Raw genomic sequence first — 19,937 nt, forward strand, 5'->3', positions numbered from 1 at the left:
ATCACATTATATCTTGCCACTTTGTGTAGGGGAGTACAAAAATAGACATTATAGTCCCTACTGAATATTTTAGAATAAAAAAATCAATTTTCCAACATGTAAAGAAATCCTTACTAACCTGCCAGCCATGGCTTTCTGTTTTGCAGCTTTCTGGTTTTTATAGGAAGATCCTTCTGTATACAGAAACATAAATATCAACACTATTGAACATAATATAACTACACTAACATGGATTTTATTTTTTTTATATTTTCAATTTATGTGGTATTTTGCAAACAACGGTCAAATGACTTTAACGACAATACTATTTATTTTTATCTGTGCTTTTGGTGCTCGTCTGATACTTGTTGTCTTCTCTTATATTGGTTATTTGTATTGTATAATTGTTATTTAGATTAAAATATACCTCTTTTTTGTATATACATTATAAGTGTTTGTTGAAACCCTATATCGTGAACCCTATATCACACCTCTGGACCTATATCGCATACCCTATATCACACCCCTAAACCTATATCGCACCTCTTCATAGACCAGACTTGAAATATAGTTAAAATATATGATTTTATGGACATGGCATGTCAAAATCTGTATCACATGTGGTATCAACCCTCGACCAATATTACCATGCAAGCCGATGTCCTTGTCACGGGTTGATACAGCATGCAATACAGATTTTGACATATAATATTCAGTATATGTAATATAGCATGACCTTTTTTTGGAACAGACTTTCCTGCTCTCCTTGGTTTATATAAATACTGTTTTTTGATGTATTGTCATTACCTTTAGATAAAATCCTAAGTTAATGTTGAAACTGTTTGTGTTAGAGTTGTAACTTTAATAATATAATTATTAACTGGAAAGAGTGAATAACCAAAATATATGATCACGAGTGTCGAAAAATGCCTAGATTTAACATGCGAGTGGAACTCATTCTGGGCATGAGTTACATCTTAATGCATTCTCAGCACGAGTGATAATATTTTGGTTATTCATGATGACCAACTGATTATTCTATTTATCATATAGATTTTCTTCATTATTCTTATCTATTTTGAACATAAATTTAAAATTTTGTGAACGGGGGATTGATATTCATGTTGTGATGTTTTGGCGGGAGAAAATGTGAGAGTGAAATTATTGCATTTACTTCACAGTGTGAATTATTGAAAACTATTGCAATGGGAACATTCGGTAAATCACTGCTATCTACGTTATAAATATGAATATTCAATTAAATACAAAATTACTCAGTGTTGTGTAAAACAATTAAAGTTACAACATTAATTAAAGTAGATGATTTTTTTGTTTTAGAAATATAGTCATGGGTCACCTAGGAAATCAAGATTGCAATTTGTTATGTTACAATCTAATTTGAATCAAGACTACAAACAATAAGATTACAACCGTCTCCTTCTTTTTCAGTACCCTCAAAATACAAAAAATACTCTCTTTACAAATTTTTTTTGGAAAACATTACATCTCATTCAGTTGATCTTCATAACATACAGCCTTCTTTACCTGATGTCACATTTTCCTCATCATCTTTTGACTTAGCTGGTAAGATGTGTAACATTCTTCCCTAAATTATAACAAAAATAACCAATTATACATGTATAATATTGTTCTTTGCATGCTTAATTCTAGCCATCATATCCCTAATAAAGAACCTAAATAAGCACTCCCACATCCTAATATTCCATACTCAGTCCAACAAATAGTAAAAATAAACTTTATCCAGGTGTTTATGGTTACCAACAATTTATTCAAGTCTGAAGGAAAACCAACACCACAATGAAGGTTATACTAAAGACAACAGCATAAGTCTATGATGTAAAAAAAAAATGGTCCCCTTCAACTCAGGAACTCTGATGATTTCTCAGAAAATTACTATCTACGCTTTAATGGTGACAAACACTTCATTCTGTTGACTATTAGACAGGTGAAAGATTTACACAGATATAATTCGCATCTAATTTGAATATACCTTTCTGGTGCATTATAATTATACAAAATAGCTATTATCACTTTGACAAATGATAGAGCTGTTTAGAGGCCTAAAACGATGTTATTTGCTTAATTCCATTCATTTTTGACATTGTATATTCAAAACAACAACTGTTGAAAGAATACAGTTATCAGTAGCCCATAAATACTTTAAATATTGAAATTGACAACTATCTCACATAGTCGGTTGAATGCTGCCATTTGCAATGTCAATTACAGGTGTCAATATTTCACCGAATGAGAGTCTACAAGAAAAAAAACCCCCTAAAACATTTCAGATAGTTAGGGATTGGAATTATAAATATCAAAAACTGTTTTTCCAGAATTATGGATCATTTTGGACTTTGGACTTTTCTTTGTTTTGTGAGTGAATGGTTTGATTTTACACATCCATATATTCTAGAAAAACAGTGTTTAATCCTATGTTTAAACACAGTGAAGACTCAAATGGGTTTGGATTAAATTGGTTACTGTACAAAATGACAAATTCAAAGTTCTTACCATAAAACTGGTCCCATCCAGACTGGAATAAGCTTTAACTGCATGTTCTGGAATCATGTAAGTAACAAAGGCAAAACCTTTTAATTTCTTTGTCAATGAATCAATTGGTAGATGTGTTTCTGTCAGTGGGCCTGAAATATGAATATAGTGTATATGACTAATACGTAAAACAGCAAGAAACAATGAAAATTAATAGAATACTTGCAAATCGGTAAAACAGCAAGAATAATGAAAATTAATAGAATACTTGAGCAATGAAGATTACAACCTATATACATGAAGTAATTAAATCAAATCTCCAAACCATTTGAAAAGAAATTAAAATGTTTTTGACAACATTTAAAAATTAAAAGTTGCTGTTTAAAGATGTAAATAGCATAATACATAATACATGTACTTAAAAAGAAATTTTGTATTTCAAGTCTATGAATGAGAACCTTACCAAATTTGGCAAACATGGTCTCTATGTCTTCTTCTTTGCATACATATGGTAGGTTCCTTATAAATAATCTTCCGGTCTGCAAAATTCATTTTTCACAATTTCATTAAATTACTACTACTTTTCCTTAAATCAATTCTTGTAGAGGAATTCCCACACTGATACAGCCTCAAACTTAATTTTCATTCACAATTTTTAGTAAAAGGAGAACTGGACCTACAAAACTTCTAATGTATGTATAAGCTGGATTATCTCCCCTTTAATATATCCAAACTTTATAATTAACTTTCTGCATGTACATCTCCAAATAATGTGTCACTCAAAGCAATTTCACTTTTTCTTGAAGGAAATATGATATTAAACCAAAATGGCACTTACATCAGCTATCAATGCCTCAGATTCAGCAGCTTCTTGCCTCTGAAAAAAAGAAAGTGTACTTACATAATTTTAAGAACTATTGGAATTTTATTACTGCAAACTAAATACAATTGTGAAATTTACAGTATTACAACACATTTGCAGCCAAAATGGTAAAAAATCATAAAGAATTACTTGGATTACAACAAAAAAATTTGTGTGCAAAAATAATTATAACACAATAACTTAATTTTCATGAAAGAAAAAAAAAAGACCCAAGAAAAATTTCATACAACTATTGTAAGGCCATGAAAAAATATCCTGTTTATATTTTTCTGATTTGACTAAAAGATTTTTTTTTGTTTTTAAGTAAATGTTTATCAAGTAATTTTTTTCAAAATGAAATTGTAATCTGCCACAAGTGTAGGGAAAACAAATATTGTTGTGTTTTCAAGATAAAGTCCCCATGGAATGTATGTTTCACAGAACCAAGCTGAAAAAGTTTTAGCTATTTGCATTTTAATACCTGTCAATTTCTGTATATTAAAGAAAAACATTTCACTTGTTTTATTATGTCACATCCAATTGTTACAATGTATAGAGTTCATTTCTTTTACTTTTTGTTCTTTTTATTGTCCTTTAAGGAATTGGGCTTTTACTTTGTTTTATGATCATGACAATTGATGCAAAACGGATATGCACTATCATTTGGCTAGATCCTTTAATCTCAGTTTCCGCTATATAGATGACATATTATCTTTAAACAATCCTAACTTCGAAAATTTGATACATCGCATCTACCACAAAGAACTTGAGATAAAGGATACTACAGACACTGTGGAGTCAGCCTCTTATCTTGCCCTACACTTAGAAATAATGGTGAAGGAAAACTATAGACCAAACTTTATGACTAACATGGTAACTTTTCATTCAGAATTGTCAACTTTCCTTTCATCTGTGGCAACATCCCTTCAGCACTTGCATATGGAGTGTTCATATCACAACTCATACTTTATGCCAGAGCTTGCCGAAACTATGCTGACTTTTTGTATCGTGCTAGTGCTCTAACAAATAGGCTTCTGGAACAGGGTTATGTTGCTACAAGACTGAAGTCATCCCTACAGAAGTTTTATGGTCGTCATCATGAACTCGTGGATTGTTATGGTGTATCCATCTGCACCATGAAAACTGATTTATTCAAAAGGTCATAGTTTTCCTTTCCTCGTTTGTCTACCCTGGACTTGACTTTTTATGAGCAACTCGGTGGGTGTTTCTAGAAAAGCAGAGGACACTTACCCTGCTGGTACACCTGGTCCATGCTCCCAGTTTTTAGTGGAGTCCGATTTGCTCATTTGCTTTTGTTACTTTGTATGTATAATTTTAGTTACTTTATGTTCATTGTTGTATATGTCTGTTTTCCATGTCTAGTCTTTGTCCCTGGATTACATTCTTTTGATTACCACTATAACCTTGGTTCCCTTGAATACTTTTTGAAACATACAGGTTGATGTGAAATCAAATATGATACTCCATGGCATCAAAACATAACTGCCACAAATAATTTGGCACAAAATAAGTCATTTCCTCAGGGTCTAAAATCACTCAATGTTATTTGTTTTCGTAGTGGAGTAGGTATATATAACCTTTCTATAAAGAGCTGGCGTGATTATGAATAGGAGTGGGTAATAGAGGACAGAACAGAAACAAAGAAATTCTGGATTTTGAATATCATTAAAATCGTCGATGCGACAGGCTTAGTAAAGATGCTGTGTTGTCTGAAAACCTAGGACATTTTTTCATGACCTAAGGCTTCTATACAATAAGTCTTTGTAGATCTTAATCTCGTTATGAATGAATGTTGAATTTTTGTAACTAAGACCATAAATTGTGTGCTGTATCATTTTCTTGCTGAGACTGCTTGTGCTAATCAATCGTATGTCATATGTTAGCATGTCACTATACCAGCTTTTCCTCTGGAATGTCAAGAGTCTCTGCAGGTATTTCACTTCCTTCTTCTGCTTCTTTTCCTTTCATCTTTTTCAATAAGATTCTCTTACCACCTTAAAACATGTGAGACAGTTAAATATTACATTTTTAATTTATCTCACTCCAAATAAACAAAATAGTGGTAGGTATAATGAGAATATCTAAATATTTGAAGGAAATATTTTACAAGGGCAACACAGAAAGACATCCCTTTGACATATATAATAAATTTGACACTGAAACCAACATTCTTTTCATTTATATTTTCAAGATTCATGACAGAAACATTTGGTATAAATTTCATCCACATGCATTGCAAAATGTAGGCATGGGAGTGCTGATAAGATGGACTAACAGAAGCAAAGCACCCATCATATTGTGGTGAAAAAAATAGACTTAGAAGACAGGGAACATTTCCAAATCAACAATGTCAAAATTTTTAAAGAAGTATGAGAAGTAATGACTCCTTAATATTTTGAATTTCAATGAAAATATTCTTAAATAAAAGAAAAAAGCGCTTTGATCAGAAATCCTTTTTAAGTGCTTAAAAAATCTTAAAACTGTTGTCCACAGCACTCAATGTTTATCTCTAAGCTTCATGACAATTCAAGTAGCAAAGTGTCAGACCAGAAATATATCAGAAAATTTAAGACAATTAAACAGACCTATAAACAACTTATTTTTCCTCATTGCTTCATCCCATTCTTTCTCAGTACCAAAATCTATGTACGCAACACCTGCAAATAAACAGAAATAATGATATCCTCATTGCTTCATCCCATTCTTTCTCAGTACCAAAATCTATGTACGCAACACCTGTAAATAAACAGAAATAATGATATCCTCATTGCTTCATCCCATTCTTTCTCAGTACCAAAATCTATGTACGCAACACCTGTAAATAAACAGAAATAATGATATCCTCATTGCTTCATCCCATTCTTTCTCAGTACCAAAATCTATGTATGCAACACCTGTAAATAAACAGAAATAATGATATCCTCATTGCTTCATCCCATTCTTTCTCAGTACCAAAATCTATGTACGCAACACCTGTAAATAAACAGAAATAATGATATCCTCATTGCTTCATCCCATTCTTTCTCAGTACCAAAATCTATGTACGCAACACCTGTAAATAAACAGAAATAATGATATCCTCATTGCTTCATCCCATTCTTTCTCAGAACCAAAATCTATGTACGCAACACCTGTAAATAAACAGAAATAATGATATCCTCATTGCTTCATCCCATTCTTTCTCAGTACCAAAATCTATGTACGCAACACCTGTAAATAAACAGAAATAATGATATAACTCAAATAACAGAACAAGTACTGTACAGATTTATTGATTTGAGGCCAACTGATGCTTTCTATACTACAAATACAGTATTTTACTGTGAAAGTACCATTCATTGTGAGGTACCGATTTTCATGGTTTTCATTGGTTGGATATATGAAAAAAAGGTCATTTCCTTTTCATTTGTATGATAAAGCTGTTTTTTTCACAAAATCGAAAATCTTCAAACAGTATGTCTAACCTAAAGCACGGAAATTGGTACCCATCAATAAAAGAACTTTCAAACTGATGAATCCTCTCAATATTATTTTAATTCCATTTCAACTTATCTTTGAATAATGTGTTGATTTGTCATATTCAATTTCACCAAACTTATCATTAGAAACAGAATGAAATCAATCCAAGTTATTTTGATGCTTACATGAGAATGAAAAAATACTGATTACAAACTTTCCAATGATTTGTAAGAGCTGTGTCCCTTACCCTAGGTCTACCTCCTTAATGTCCCTTACCCTAGGTCTACCTCCTCAATGTCCCTTACCCTAGGTCTACCTCCTTAATGTCCTTTACCCTAGGTCTACCTCCTTAAAGGTTATTTCGGTTTTCATCATTTATCAAATTCAATTGTCTTCGCTGTAGTCAACAGTTTCATACACTTACCTCCATTATAATTCATTCAGTTACTTACTCTTGTGTAGCATACTTTTGAAAGCAATGCAGTTTCTATTATAAACCAACTCATAGTTTGAGGATTAAAATAATGACTATCAATATCAAAGCTTACCAATAGGTTTCTTCCTTGCATTCCTTGGTATTCTGACTGCCTCTGGTAGAAGAGGACTAAAAAAGTCCCTAAGCATTTTCTGAAAAAAAAATATTTCACATTGCATTGGAGGTATTTCTTGTTTAGCTACATGTGCTTCATAATTATACAATTCTTTAATGACTTGTAGTTAGGCAGAGGATTTATACTAACCGAGAAGAGATGAGAGTAGGGTTTCCTGAAGTTATTTGTTGGCATTGGAAGATACCAGTTTCTTAATCAATGCAAACAAGATGAAGCAAATGTTCATTGTATTATGAAATGCAGAATATCTCTCCATCTGCTGCACAAGCAGAGAAATTAAAAAAATAAAAACAGTCGAACCTTGACGTGTCGAACTCAAAAGAGTTGACATTTCAGATAACTCAAACTAATTTTAAAGTCCCAGCAAATCTCCCCTTACTCCAATACAATTTTACGACAGATGACTCGAACCTGGATGAACTAAAATCTCTGATAACTAGGATTTTCAATCAGTCCCATGATAGGACTTCAAGGTTCATTAACCCTGATGTCAGAAACTGATTGCTTTTTTACAAACCATGATCGATGTGTGTTTTTACAACGATTAGCGTGGCTTTTCAAATAATTTGTTTCTTTATGGCTTGATTAATCCAAAATAGCGTGTGTAGTAAAAAGAAACAAACTTTATCATAATGTCAGAATTCATACTAACAGTGGTATCAGGTATTTCGATAATTTTTAAAAAAAAACACAGATGAATAGTAACCGTGCATGTATCTGAATATTTAATCAAACGTCAAACAGTAATTAAGTTTATTTCAATGACTACATTTGTTTCGCTAGTGAATCTGAAATTTTTTTGTAGTAGTGTAAAGCACATGGTTTGACAATACTCCTGATTGTGAGTTGTGCAAACCCGCATATTATGAACTTATGACAAATTTCGATGTATGCAAAATAAAAAAGGAAATTTTCATAAAACACTTCGTGCTGTTCAGTATTTAAAACATGATGAACAACACACAAAAATATCTTCCGATATGAAATGCAAGAAGCCTGTAAAGCAATGAATATGTACATGTACATGTAAATGCAGAAATAATCATTGACCAAACTATTTCCGGGTTACAATCCACCTCGGATGACTAAAACCTTGGATAGCTCAAACATTTTTGCCTGGTCACTTCTACTTTGACTTAAAGAGGTTCATAAAATAGCAAAATCTGTTAGAGGCTTTTGGGAATGAAGATAGTATTCAATTAAAGGTTCAAAATGCAATAAATCACCTTCAGAGGTAACTGGCTGAATACATGTATATACTTCATTTGTTTGAATAAAGTTTATAATAAGTGTTGCATTTGCTGCCCTTAAACAGAATTACAATATTGGAATATTCAAATCTGAAACTAAACAATTCAAAAAAACTGTTTGAAAAAGTTCAGGTACATATTTTTTTCGTACTACCTTTCAAACTTTTCATAAAAAAAAAAAACCAAAGCCCAAAACAACAGACACTACAAACCTCGTCTACATGACCTGTGAATCCTCTTAACTTTATCACATACTTCTGTTTCTCTAACTTTGGCTGCTCCTGAAAAAAAGATAGAGTAAATCTCAATGTTCTTTTGTCTATTGAAAAAAAAACACAAAAAAAAACTGGAACACATCTTTTCAAGTTGTTAAACAAGGAAATGAACAGTTTGTTCATTTTCTCATATATTTGATGAAGGGTAAAAACAGAGGGTAAAAACCCATACTTGAAAATGATAGAATCTTCTTCAATAGAAAGACAAAAAGCAGTTAGTTTCTTATACACAATTAAATCTGACACTGGAGGAGGATGGGTCATTGTCAATACTCTGGACACTATTATAACAGTGTATGTTCCAAGCATTGTTTGTTGGAAAAAGATTTTCTCAATAATTTATTATAATTTTCAAATAAATCTAAAATTTTGTGATTAGCGTATTGATATTCTTAATCATCAGTGATGTCAAATATGGATAATGTAATGAAAGAAAAGTGTTGTGACATTTTGGCGGGAGAAAATTTCAGAGTGAAATTACAGAATTTATTTCCAAAGTGATTTAACAAAATATATTACACAAGGAACATAAGATAATTCACTAAAATTAAATTGCAAATATACCTCTTTCTTCTCTCCTGGCTCACTTTTTACTTTAAGTTTCAAAAATTCCTCGCCATCACTTGTATCGTTTTCATCACTAGTATCAGACTTGTCATCATCATCATCATCACCACTGGTGTCACTGTTGCTCTCGTCATCTTCATCGCTTGTATCACTGTTACTATCCTCATCTTCATTTTCACTACCCTCAGAATCACTTAACATTTCTTTGTCTGCCATTTTTGACTTCATGTACTGAAAAAGAGAGCCAAATAAAAATAAGTTTAAATGTGATGAGAGTTAAGCATATAAGATTTTTCAAAAAGAGGGTGCTTCACACCCAAAGCAAAATCTTTTGAATGTTCTTTTATAACCACTTTTATAGCTATATCAATAAAAATAAATTAAAGAAAATACCACTTTCTTCATATTTGGTCTACCTATAAACAAGGTAAAAAAATAAAATGCCTTGCAAGGCGCAGCTTGATATGAATAGGAGGTCAAACCCTGAACAATTGGGGCAAGTATGAACACATAATGCAAGCTTGTTTCAACTTTGAACGTTTGACACAGAATTTGACCAGAATCACAGTAACCCCTTTTTGCCCCCTTAATTTTTAAATGCTTTCAGTCACATAAAAAATTATTGCCAACATTCCTTTGACAGAATGGCACTTTGTGGTACAATTTTAAAAAGACTCATTTCATTTTATTCACTTCATCATAAAGACATTAGGAAAATGCATGTTTATGGCACCTTTTTGGTTCCTAATTCCTAATATGGTTCAAATCACAGCCCTTAAAATAATTCCCAGTTTTTCCTTAATGGTAAGATACCTTGTGGTACAATTTCAGACATCCATTTACTTAGAGTAAACTTATTGTCTGGACTTAAAAAAAAATACTTGTTTTAGCCCCTTTTTTGCCCTTCATTCATAAAAGGTTCAAATCTAAAACCCCAAATAAATCAGAATATGACCTTAGTGATAAAGAATGTTTTGGAACAGTACATGTGTATTATAAATATCCATGTCCATAATCAAAACCTTCCTGTTGTAGTTCGGAATTTTTTTTGTAAACTTTTATATAGAACAACCAATATTTATACATGTATTATCCCACAAAAACCAGGCCACCCTTAAAAAAATGTTGGTTTGCAGTTTATCAACCTAGTAATTAAAACCCTATCCACTCAAATTTTCTTTTCATCCTTTCAAAGACAAAATTTTTTTTATTCTATTTTTAGCACATTGGCTTAATTTTTTGGTATTTTTCAGAAAAAAAAATTCACCTACCTACCTACTCACATCTATAATTGCATTAAATGATAAACAGCAAACCAACATTTTTTTAGGATGGCCACATGTGTCTGTAGAAGACAACAAGGATGATAACAAATGACAATGCCATACCATTATACAACCAAAGTAATTCTGCAGTTGTATTAAAAAAACCTTGGTCACTTTTTTGTGGCAAAGGAAAGGTAAAAAGAATTGTCCCCTTCCTCATTAGGGTTCATAAAAATGTCCTGAGAAGCAAGATATTAACTTTGAAAATGTCAAATAAAAATCTTTCAAATTTTCACACATCTTTTCTTTAAAATGGCCAACTGTAAAATGAGATATTAACACAATGAAAGTTGTTCAATAATTGTTTTTGAATGATTTTTAAATGAGTTTCTATTAGTGATTCATGCATTTCTTAATTACAAATATTTTTTATTTGATCATCTACAAAAGGCCTCATAGAAATTGTATTCCAAATAAAAGTGAAAATGAAAGTTGTCCACTGGAGATAAATGTTCTGTCAACACTTAAAATATGGTTATATTTAGCTACAGAATTTTTACACTATAACCATTCAAATAATATTTCACGTTATACACAAAATGATAAAGAAGATCTAAGGAAATCAACATAGGAAAAGTGGTTTTTAGGATGTAACAAATGTACTTGGATGGTTTCATTTATTTTCATCCCAATTTCCCTTTTTTATGATTTACATTTTATATTTGATACTAAATTAAGAATTATTTTTTACTCACATCCAAGTCTGACATCAGTTTTGATTTTTCTTCATTCTGTTCAGTTTCCATACCTGGAAAAATTAAAATGTACTCCACGTTGAATTTTTACTAGACAGTAATATATATTTTACACATAACACCTTACATAAACCTAAATGGACATATGCTTTAGACAGGCTTCTAGGAATGAATAATTTACCTTTTTTCACTTTTGGGAAGGTGTCAAGGAAACATCAACCCTAACAAACAGTGAAACCAGCTAAAATAAATACCATTTTACCTCTTTAGTAGCAGTCTTCGTAAGAATCATGCAAATTCTGTAATATGTGATACACTTCAAAAAAGCTACACATTTTTATTTTTGTAATTAAGTTTTGTGGGTGTATATGATGAAATGCATAACCATTCATTCTAACCTGTCTGTTCTTAGGAGATAATTCATACTGAAAATTCAATAGTTTCTATTGTGTTTGATTGTCATGTACAGAGTTATCTCCTGTAATGTTAAATTCTATAGTACATTCTTCATAATATATATCTCCTATGAACAGGTTTTTTTTTTATAAAAAGCCACATGTTACTTTCGGTTTACAATGAAATTTTAAACAAAACATCAAAAATAAAAATATGTAGGCTTTCCAACCATGAATCACATTTTGCATGATTCTTAGCTGGAGTACTACTTAACCATTAACTGAAATCCATATTAATAATATAACTGGTTATCAAACATAGGATAAGCTTAACTTCACTTTAGAGGAAATGATTTACTGGTACCCTGAATATAAATATTGTTTTTGCTTAAAGACTACAATCTCTTCCTTAGACCAAATAACCATTTCCTGATCTACTACAAATCACTCCACTTATTGACTCTGGTAGGTAATTTTTTCTTATTTATTAGAAGTGAAGAATTTAGACAAGGCATAAGCATTACTCCTTAACATCTGTAGAGTTTTGATTATTCTATTAACCTCATTTACATAAAGAGACAGGATTTAGTACAAAGGATTGCAGAGGTGTAATAGCTTTTAAATAATGTGAACTGTAAACTAACGTATAATTGCCAATAATTTTTTTATGGTAATTTTGGGAGCAAAAAATAAATCTTTAAAATAAATCACAGCAAAAAGGTCAAATAATTATGAAACTGAAAATAAATAGCAGCAAAAATGAACTGATTGCTTGAAATGTGAAAGTAAGTATTGCACAACTAACTTTACAGTACTTTTGTGTTCACGTTAAATTTATCAGAGGGCAAGAAAACAAATATATCTGTTAAAGGTTACATTGGATAAAATAGGGTAGTTAGTAGGTAGATAGGTAGGTAGGTTGGTATGTAGGTAGGTAGGTAGATAGGTTGGCAGGTAGGTAAGTTGGCAGGTAGGTAGGTAGGTAGGTAGGCTGGTAGGTAGGTAGGTAGGTAGGTAGATAGGTAGGTAGGTAGGTAGATACGTTGGCAGGTAGGTAAGTAGGTAGGTTGGTAGGTAAGTTGGTAGGTAGATATGTTGGCAGGTAGGTAAGTTGGTAGGTAGGTAGGTTGGCAGGTAGGTAGGTAGGTAGATAGGTTGGCTGGTAGGTAGGTAGGCAGGTAGGTAGGTAGGTTGGTAGGTTGGTAGGTAGGTAGGTTGGTAGGTAGCTAGGTAGGTAGCTAGGTAGCCGTAGGTCAAATTATTTTATTTTCTAAACTTATTATGTAGACACTCATGGGAGGATTTCTTCACTTACATGTTAATAGTGCTCAACTAAAAAACTTATATACAGTCAAACCTTGGTAGCTCGAACTGCAAGGGACCATTGAAATGTATTTGAGTTATCGGGAGTTCGAGAAATTGAAGTTCGTATATTTCCGGATTTTTGTGGGTGCCGGTCCGAGTTCAACTTTATCGTTAGAAATTGCCTGCTTCCTACGAAGTTGTGTTAGTTCATGGCTCTTTTTCGTTCGCTTTTGGAAGAAAATGTTGATTTGTGGACATTGAAAATGCTGTGTTCGCTTTTAAAAACGTTCAGAGTTCGAGTTCTTTGGTCAATAGTTTGTTTTTATCCGATTTTCTTTCATGCTTTTATCATACCGACTTTGGAACATTCTCGAACTCCAATTAGTGTTATGTTAAAGATCAAAACTACTTAATTAGTGATGACTTAAATTTTACCTGTAATTAACTAAAATGACACTGATTAATGATAGGGTTTAAGTTTTTCACACCTTTCATTACCCAAGCTGACAAAATTGCTTACGAGTTCGAGTTAGTGAGGGTTTTTCTTTACGATTTATTACCGAACGGATCGACTAGTCAGTTTGAGTGTTTGAGAAATCGAAGTTCGAGTAATCCAAAGTTATTTATATTGATTATATAGGAGAAAATTTTGGTACTTTGAATTGTGTTCAAGAAATCCCGGGTGTTCGAGCCATCAGAGTTCGAGTGAGTAAAGTTTGACTGTAATTCAGTGGCATTTCATAAAAAATACCAATAAAATGTGCTTAGGTAGTCAGAAAAATAAGAGGGTAACCTTAAACAGACAAGTTTTTTACTCTGGCCCAATAGTTCTTTGTCTGCTCTTTTTTCATTATCAATATACCAGTACCTTCTACCCCACTGTCATCTTCATCACTGTCACTATCACTCTCTTCCTTTTTTGGTGTTGCCATGGTTACTGATGCATCATTGTTCCAAATTTGCTTCTTTCCACCTTTTAAGTGAGCATCGAGAAACTCCTCAAATTTTGGATCATCTTTTAGCTGAAACAAGCAAAGGATACAATAAGTAAATACAAAATACAGAATACATAATACCTGTAGTTCATCGTACTATACATTATATTCAGGCAAAAACATAGTGAAGCTACAGCCTTACCACACATGATGGTTAGTCAACAGTAACTGTAATGTATGAAAGAAAGTTTTATCTAAAATTTAGATTTAAAAGATTCAGAGATGATTTTCACGAGGAACAATGGGTAATCAGAAATTGGCAAAATCAGTAGTAAATGAATTGTAAAATAAAAGAATCGTTACGGTAACATCCAGATTACAAAAAAAAAAAAACATAAATCTGCCAAAAAGTGGAAGAAAATTATCTCTGATACTGAAATCTATCAGTTGATTATCACATTTTTACAAACAGCCAGACTTCCAAGTTTTGAGATTTTGTTTATTTGAAAGAATGCATGAAAAGTATCATCTACAAAGAATTACATCTTTTAAACAGAACTATATTCATCCTCATGGTTTTAAATGAAAAATACCTCGCCAATCATTTCATCTATTGCTTTATCTTTGGCAGACTTCTTCTTCTCTGCTTTGGTCTACAGAATGGAAACACAAATTAATAATATGATTAACATAAAAGGCTGATAGCCTAACAGTCTATTACAAAAAGACACAAAATCATCTAAAACAATATACTTCCACATAAAATAATTACAGAATAAATCAATTAGGTAATACTGAACAGCAACGAATATGATATTACAACTTTTCTACCTTTTAACTTTAGTCCATATAAGTCTACACAAAGCTCTAGTTGTTCAGCCAAAATTGACTTTTTACTAATTTGAGATTCAAAATCAGTTTCTAATATGGACAGAGCATCAGCAATGTCCTACATACATGTACGTACATTTTCTGTCCAAACATGAATGGCTCAAAATGTTTTAAGGAGAAACTTCTCAACAGCAACATTGGAACCAATAGTGAATACATAGGAAGATTGAGATACAAAAATTTAATTGTATACAAAAATACAATCAAAAATATTGAAATATGAAACCAAAATTTCTACCATAAATATCATCACTATTTTCATAATTACCTGTTTTGGGTCCTTCTCATCAGCTTTCTGTTTTTTGGCAGCCTCCATAGATTGGAAAGCTGAACTATCCTTGGAGTATTTACTCCAGGACCTTGGTTTGTTTTCATCACCAAAATCTTTGGCATACTCTACCTGAAATTTAATTAAACATTTACAAATATTATCAATAGATATATAGGAAGCATTTTATGAAAACATTAATTTTACACAAATTGAGAAATTTCAAGTAGTGGTTATGTGCATTGAATCCCATTGAATGTAAATATTTAAAGCTACATAAGCTGCCAAATTTGTTCAATTTTGATTCTACTGAATTTTACTGACTCAAAGAAATAAGTTAATAGTAATGCAACTGAAGCAATAAATGTCAATAATACCTACAGAATATTGTGAAAACAATGTTTTTTAAATCAGAGAAGATCGATAGCTCTGATCTAATTATTTTTTGCCATTACTTCCAAAGATTGCAGACAGGACATTCATCTGGGTTAAAAATACTTTAACCTTTGTAAAAAAATAACAATAAGGGATACACAGGTAAGCATGTGTCTTGTTTTCATTTCATTTCATCTACTTCTTGATTAGTTTTCAAATAAATAACCACCATATTTGAGCAACATTATGCCACAATAAGTAAATTTCAAAAGGATCCTTGCTTTATATTCAACCTTTTTTTCTTTTACGGCTTGAGTCTGTCAGTCTTCCTTACCGTTGAATAACCGCTTTCGCTTTGCAATCAGATTTGTTATTAAAGAAGCGCCCCTTACAGCACATGTGTGGATTAAGGTCACAAAAAGTAACATGCATACAGATTTATCTAGGTTGATTTTTTGTCTTGCAAGACAATAAATATACAGATACTAGTTCCATGTATTTAATGTATTTTATTTGTGGATTTAAAATGAAGTTATACCGGAAAAGTGCAATTTAGTAGGAATAATTCAAAGTTAAGGTATATTTCAACAGAAACAAAAATTTACGAAAATGACAGCTAATGAAGCTTTAAAAGGAGATTTATTAAGAATAACCTGTATTCTTGCTGTATCTATGAAGGTTTTATTGAGTGATTCCACAGCATTTTTTGCTTCCTCTTCTCTACTGAATCCAACAAATGCAAACTTTCTGAACCTTCCATCTTTGGTAAATTTCAAAGTGCAGTCAGTTATCTCCCCCTTCTTTCCAAACACTGATCGGAGTCTATCCTCTTTGATCTGAAATACATGTGGATAAAGATAACTTAAATAAATACATGGATTGCAAATGGGTTGAGATTACAAAAATAGGAACTAAAAGATTAAACTAATATGCCATGGTATAAATAAATATTTTTAATTCTATCATAGTGATTATAAATAACATTTTCACTGTTAAATTAGAAACATGAATTTGGCTGTCAAAACTGTCAGTAGCCAGTCATTATTGTTATAAAAAATCTGGTAATACAAAATTGAATTACCGGTACAAAAAAATAATACATTACTAAAACAGAAATTCTCAGCAACCATTAAAATAACATTTTAGGGGGCAAAATCACAGAACATAATTACAGTTAATATCATAGTGGTCTTAAATATGAAGAGTAATTTAATTTCCTGTTGTACATTCAACATAGGAGATGATGTTAAAGACTACGACAAGTGCTTGTTGCCAAATCCCATAGATATTTTTTTCCATTTTGTAATTACACTCTAATTTCAAGTTGTCTATTTTTTCCCTCAATATATACATGTTATATTGTAAAAGATTTATATATATATACACACTATATACACTACAGGTTTGTACTAGATAACGTGGATTTGTCAAGAACAGTAATAACATGAACATTACTGAATGATCAACCATATAACAACCAATCCAATCAAACCTATAGAAAAATGAACAGAGTTTGTTATTGATTGTGTTTTCCATATCAGTCAATTAAATTTTCTTGAAGGAAGGATTTATAAAAAAACAACCGTCTGCAATATGGGAAGTATATTATTTGACATGATTTTATATTATCAAACCAAGAACTGCCACAGAAGTACATGTACATGTAAGATACAATGTATTTTGTTTAATTTGCTCTTAGGGGACAACTATTTGATTTTGACAAATTGCAAATCTTGTGAGGTCAGAATAATTATTTATGACAATTTGCTGGCCAGAAAATATATTTTCAACCACATTGGGTCAATATTATCTATTTCCATTTCACTGTATGGTGATTCTGGACAAGGGTAAGAAAATTAATTTTCTAGGCGGTGTAAGCCTGAATATATATTTTCAACTATTTCAGGGCCAGAATATCTATTTACAAAAACTGCCAGTTCACAACACCCCCATATGTGTTAACCCTCCTGATTTCTGCAGGAGACTCCACAAAGCAAAACCGACCTTTCTCCTGCAACAAGTCAGTGTCCTGGCTGGGAGACACAAAACTCCCATTTTTGTGGATGTCTACTGCAAAACTTCCCATGATTGTATTTTTCATTATTAACTGGTGCAATTTTTGTTGTTTTACTCATAGACCATTGGTCTTGTATGCTCTTGGTCAATTTAATGCTATAAACAGCTGATTAATGCTTGGATGCTCTTTAGACTTTTCACGATCAACAAGGATACCCTGCATAGTTTACGATTTTGAATAGATAGTTAAGTCAATGTCAAGGTTTAGTAATTTAATGAAATTCTTCATTCTTTTTTTAACCAAAAATATGCTTACTCTACAGAAAAATAAAAAATTACATTTAGAGTATGTTATTCCCAAAAAAGGAATTATTTTGCAAATATTTACCACAACAAATCATTCTGTTCATTCACTGCTATTTTGGGAATGACTTGGCACACTACCAACCACATGTATATAATCAATTTTAGTATTGTACATTTGTACATGGAGGAGGAAATCATCAAGTGATGTAAAAAGGCATACAGAAAATGCTAGTAACACACTGGGTACTTCTGCTACTAAAGGCCGTGCATAGTCTTACCACTTTTATACCTTTTACCAGTATGTTTAAGCATAGTTTCAATAGAATTCTAGAATTAGAGCTGAGACTTTATTCTATGATTGACTTCAGGGCCTAATTAGAAGGAGAAATGAGCAAAAAAGTCTCCTTGTTTCTGCTGATTTCTCCCATTTGTCTTTCAGGGATTGAGAAGTCTTTGTAATAGTTAAATAGACAATAATATCACTTGTCTTTGTCATTGATGTCTAGATTAGGCCCTGTGATTTTCGTTTCTGGAAATAGATCATTTCACAGGACTGCTACAAAATGTTTCCAGATAGAAATTTATTTTATTTACAGAAATTTTTTTCCAGGCTTTGCTTTAGGGACTTGTATTTTTATTTTTCTGGTTAAACTGCATAAAATATTAATGTGGTTAAACGCTAATTCATACAGATATTAACTGACTTGTATATACACATGTGATAAATTCAAACGTCATCATGTGAAATCTCCTGCAATTTTAAAATGAATTGCCAAAGACCTCCTACAAAGAGGATCCAGAAGGTTACCCCCTCCCTTAAGAATCAATTGGTGTCTCCTAATGTGGTCTTTAAATTCATGGGATTTTCATTGTAACTTCCATGGCCTGTTGGATGGTTTCACTTTCCTAGCATTTGCAGGTTTCTTTCTGTGCTGAATGAAGGTCATAAATCAGATGTACGTGTATTGATGATACTAATGTTACATATATGTGGACTACAAGTTCTTTTTGCAAAATATGTATTCGTATATTCATGTATGTCCTTGCCCTAGCACTCCAAAAATCAGTGCGAGACAAAACTCTCTTAATCTAGAACTAATCAACTCGACCCTTTTTTTTTATTGATAAAACATTATTGGTGAACAGTTGAATAGATGTGGGACATTTTTAGAAATCTCTTATTTAATCCATCTGTTTTGTATACAGGATAAATTATAATATAATGTTTGCATTTATTTCGAAGAATCCAAAGTTGTCTTCATCTCGACAGAATTAACATAAACTGAACAATATATTTTTTTAGCATTAAACCTTTGTATGTAAACTATACTTGCCCCGTTAGGAAGGTTTTTCACTATTAATCTCGACATTTATATCAATATTTCTGATATTGTGAAAAACAAGCACGTGAATAAAATAATTACCACAGTTATCTCCTCTTTGATTTAGATAGTACTAACTTTAATACTACGTACTTGAGCTCGTACCTAAAAGAAATGCGAATAGTTTTTCAACGTTTATATCTAAAGAAGTTATAAACTAAAATAAAATTTACCATTAGAAATATGTATGGACTTTAATGCTTGCAACAAGAAAGCAGAAAGACAACAAATGATTAATTTTATCTACTCCAAATGTTTCAATAAATGTTAAAGAGTAATCAAGGGAACCAAGATTATAGCGGTAATCAAAAGAATGTATTCCAGGGACAAAGACCAGACATGGAAAACAGACATACACAACAAAGAACATAAAGTAACTAAAATCATACATACAAAGTAACAAAAGTAAATGAGCAACTCGGACTCCACTAAAATGGAACCATGGACCAGGTGCCCCTGTAGGGTAAGCGTCCTCTGCTTTTCTAGAAACACCCGCCAAGGTGCTCATA

At 31.7% G+C, this 19,937-nt stretch overlaps 1 protein-coding gene across 2 annotated transcripts in view; it reads right to left on the reverse strand.

The window, feature by feature from the left end:
- LOC148607648 (putative RNA-binding protein 19) overlaps positions 1 to 19,493 on the reverse strand; it is a 28,606-nt gene extending 9,113 nt beyond the window's left edge. For both annotated transcript variants that reach the window (XR_015915273.1, XM_088545737.1), the window contains exons 1-16: positions 19,381 to 19,493; positions 16,378 to 16,560; positions 15,350 to 15,481; positions 14,784 to 14,843; positions 14,124 to 14,277; positions 11,556 to 11,608; positions 9,533 to 9,766; positions 8,906 to 8,974; positions 7,381 to 7,459; positions 5,959 to 6,030; positions 5,270 to 5,367; positions 3,329 to 3,367; positions 2,954 to 3,029; positions 2,512 to 2,642; positions 1,525 to 1,585; positions 119 to 173 (exon numbers count right to left, since the gene is read on the reverse strand). Coding sequence is in view for 1 of the 2 variants with exons in the window: in XM_088545737.1 (XP_088401863.1) it covers positions 119 to 173; positions 1,525 to 1,585; positions 2,512 to 2,642; positions 2,954 to 3,029; positions 3,329 to 3,367; positions 5,270 to 5,367; positions 5,959 to 6,030; positions 7,381 to 7,459; positions 8,906 to 8,974; positions 9,533 to 9,766; positions 11,556 to 11,608; positions 14,124 to 14,277; positions 14,784 to 14,843; positions 15,350 to 15,481; positions 16,378 to 16,560; positions 19,381 to 19,416 (1,532 nt within the window). In the remaining variant the exon portion in view is untranslated. The remainder of the gene's footprint in view (positions 1 to 118; positions 174 to 1,524; positions 1,586 to 2,511; positions 2,643 to 2,953; positions 3,030 to 3,328; positions 3,368 to 5,269; positions 5,368 to 5,958; positions 6,031 to 7,380; positions 7,460 to 8,905; positions 8,975 to 9,532; positions 9,767 to 11,555; positions 11,609 to 14,123; positions 14,278 to 14,783; positions 14,844 to 15,349; positions 15,482 to 16,377; positions 16,561 to 19,380) is intronic.
- Positions 19,494 to 19,937: the final 444 nt, after the last annotated feature.

Source organism: Perna viridis, chromosome 9 (genome assembly GCF_037379345.1).
Source record: "Perna viridis isolate PV_CMFRI_1.1 ecotype Kerala chromosome 9, ASM3737934v1, whole genome shotgun sequence".
NCBI lineage: Eukaryota > Metazoa > Mollusca > Bivalvia > Mytilida > Mytilidae > Perna > Perna viridis.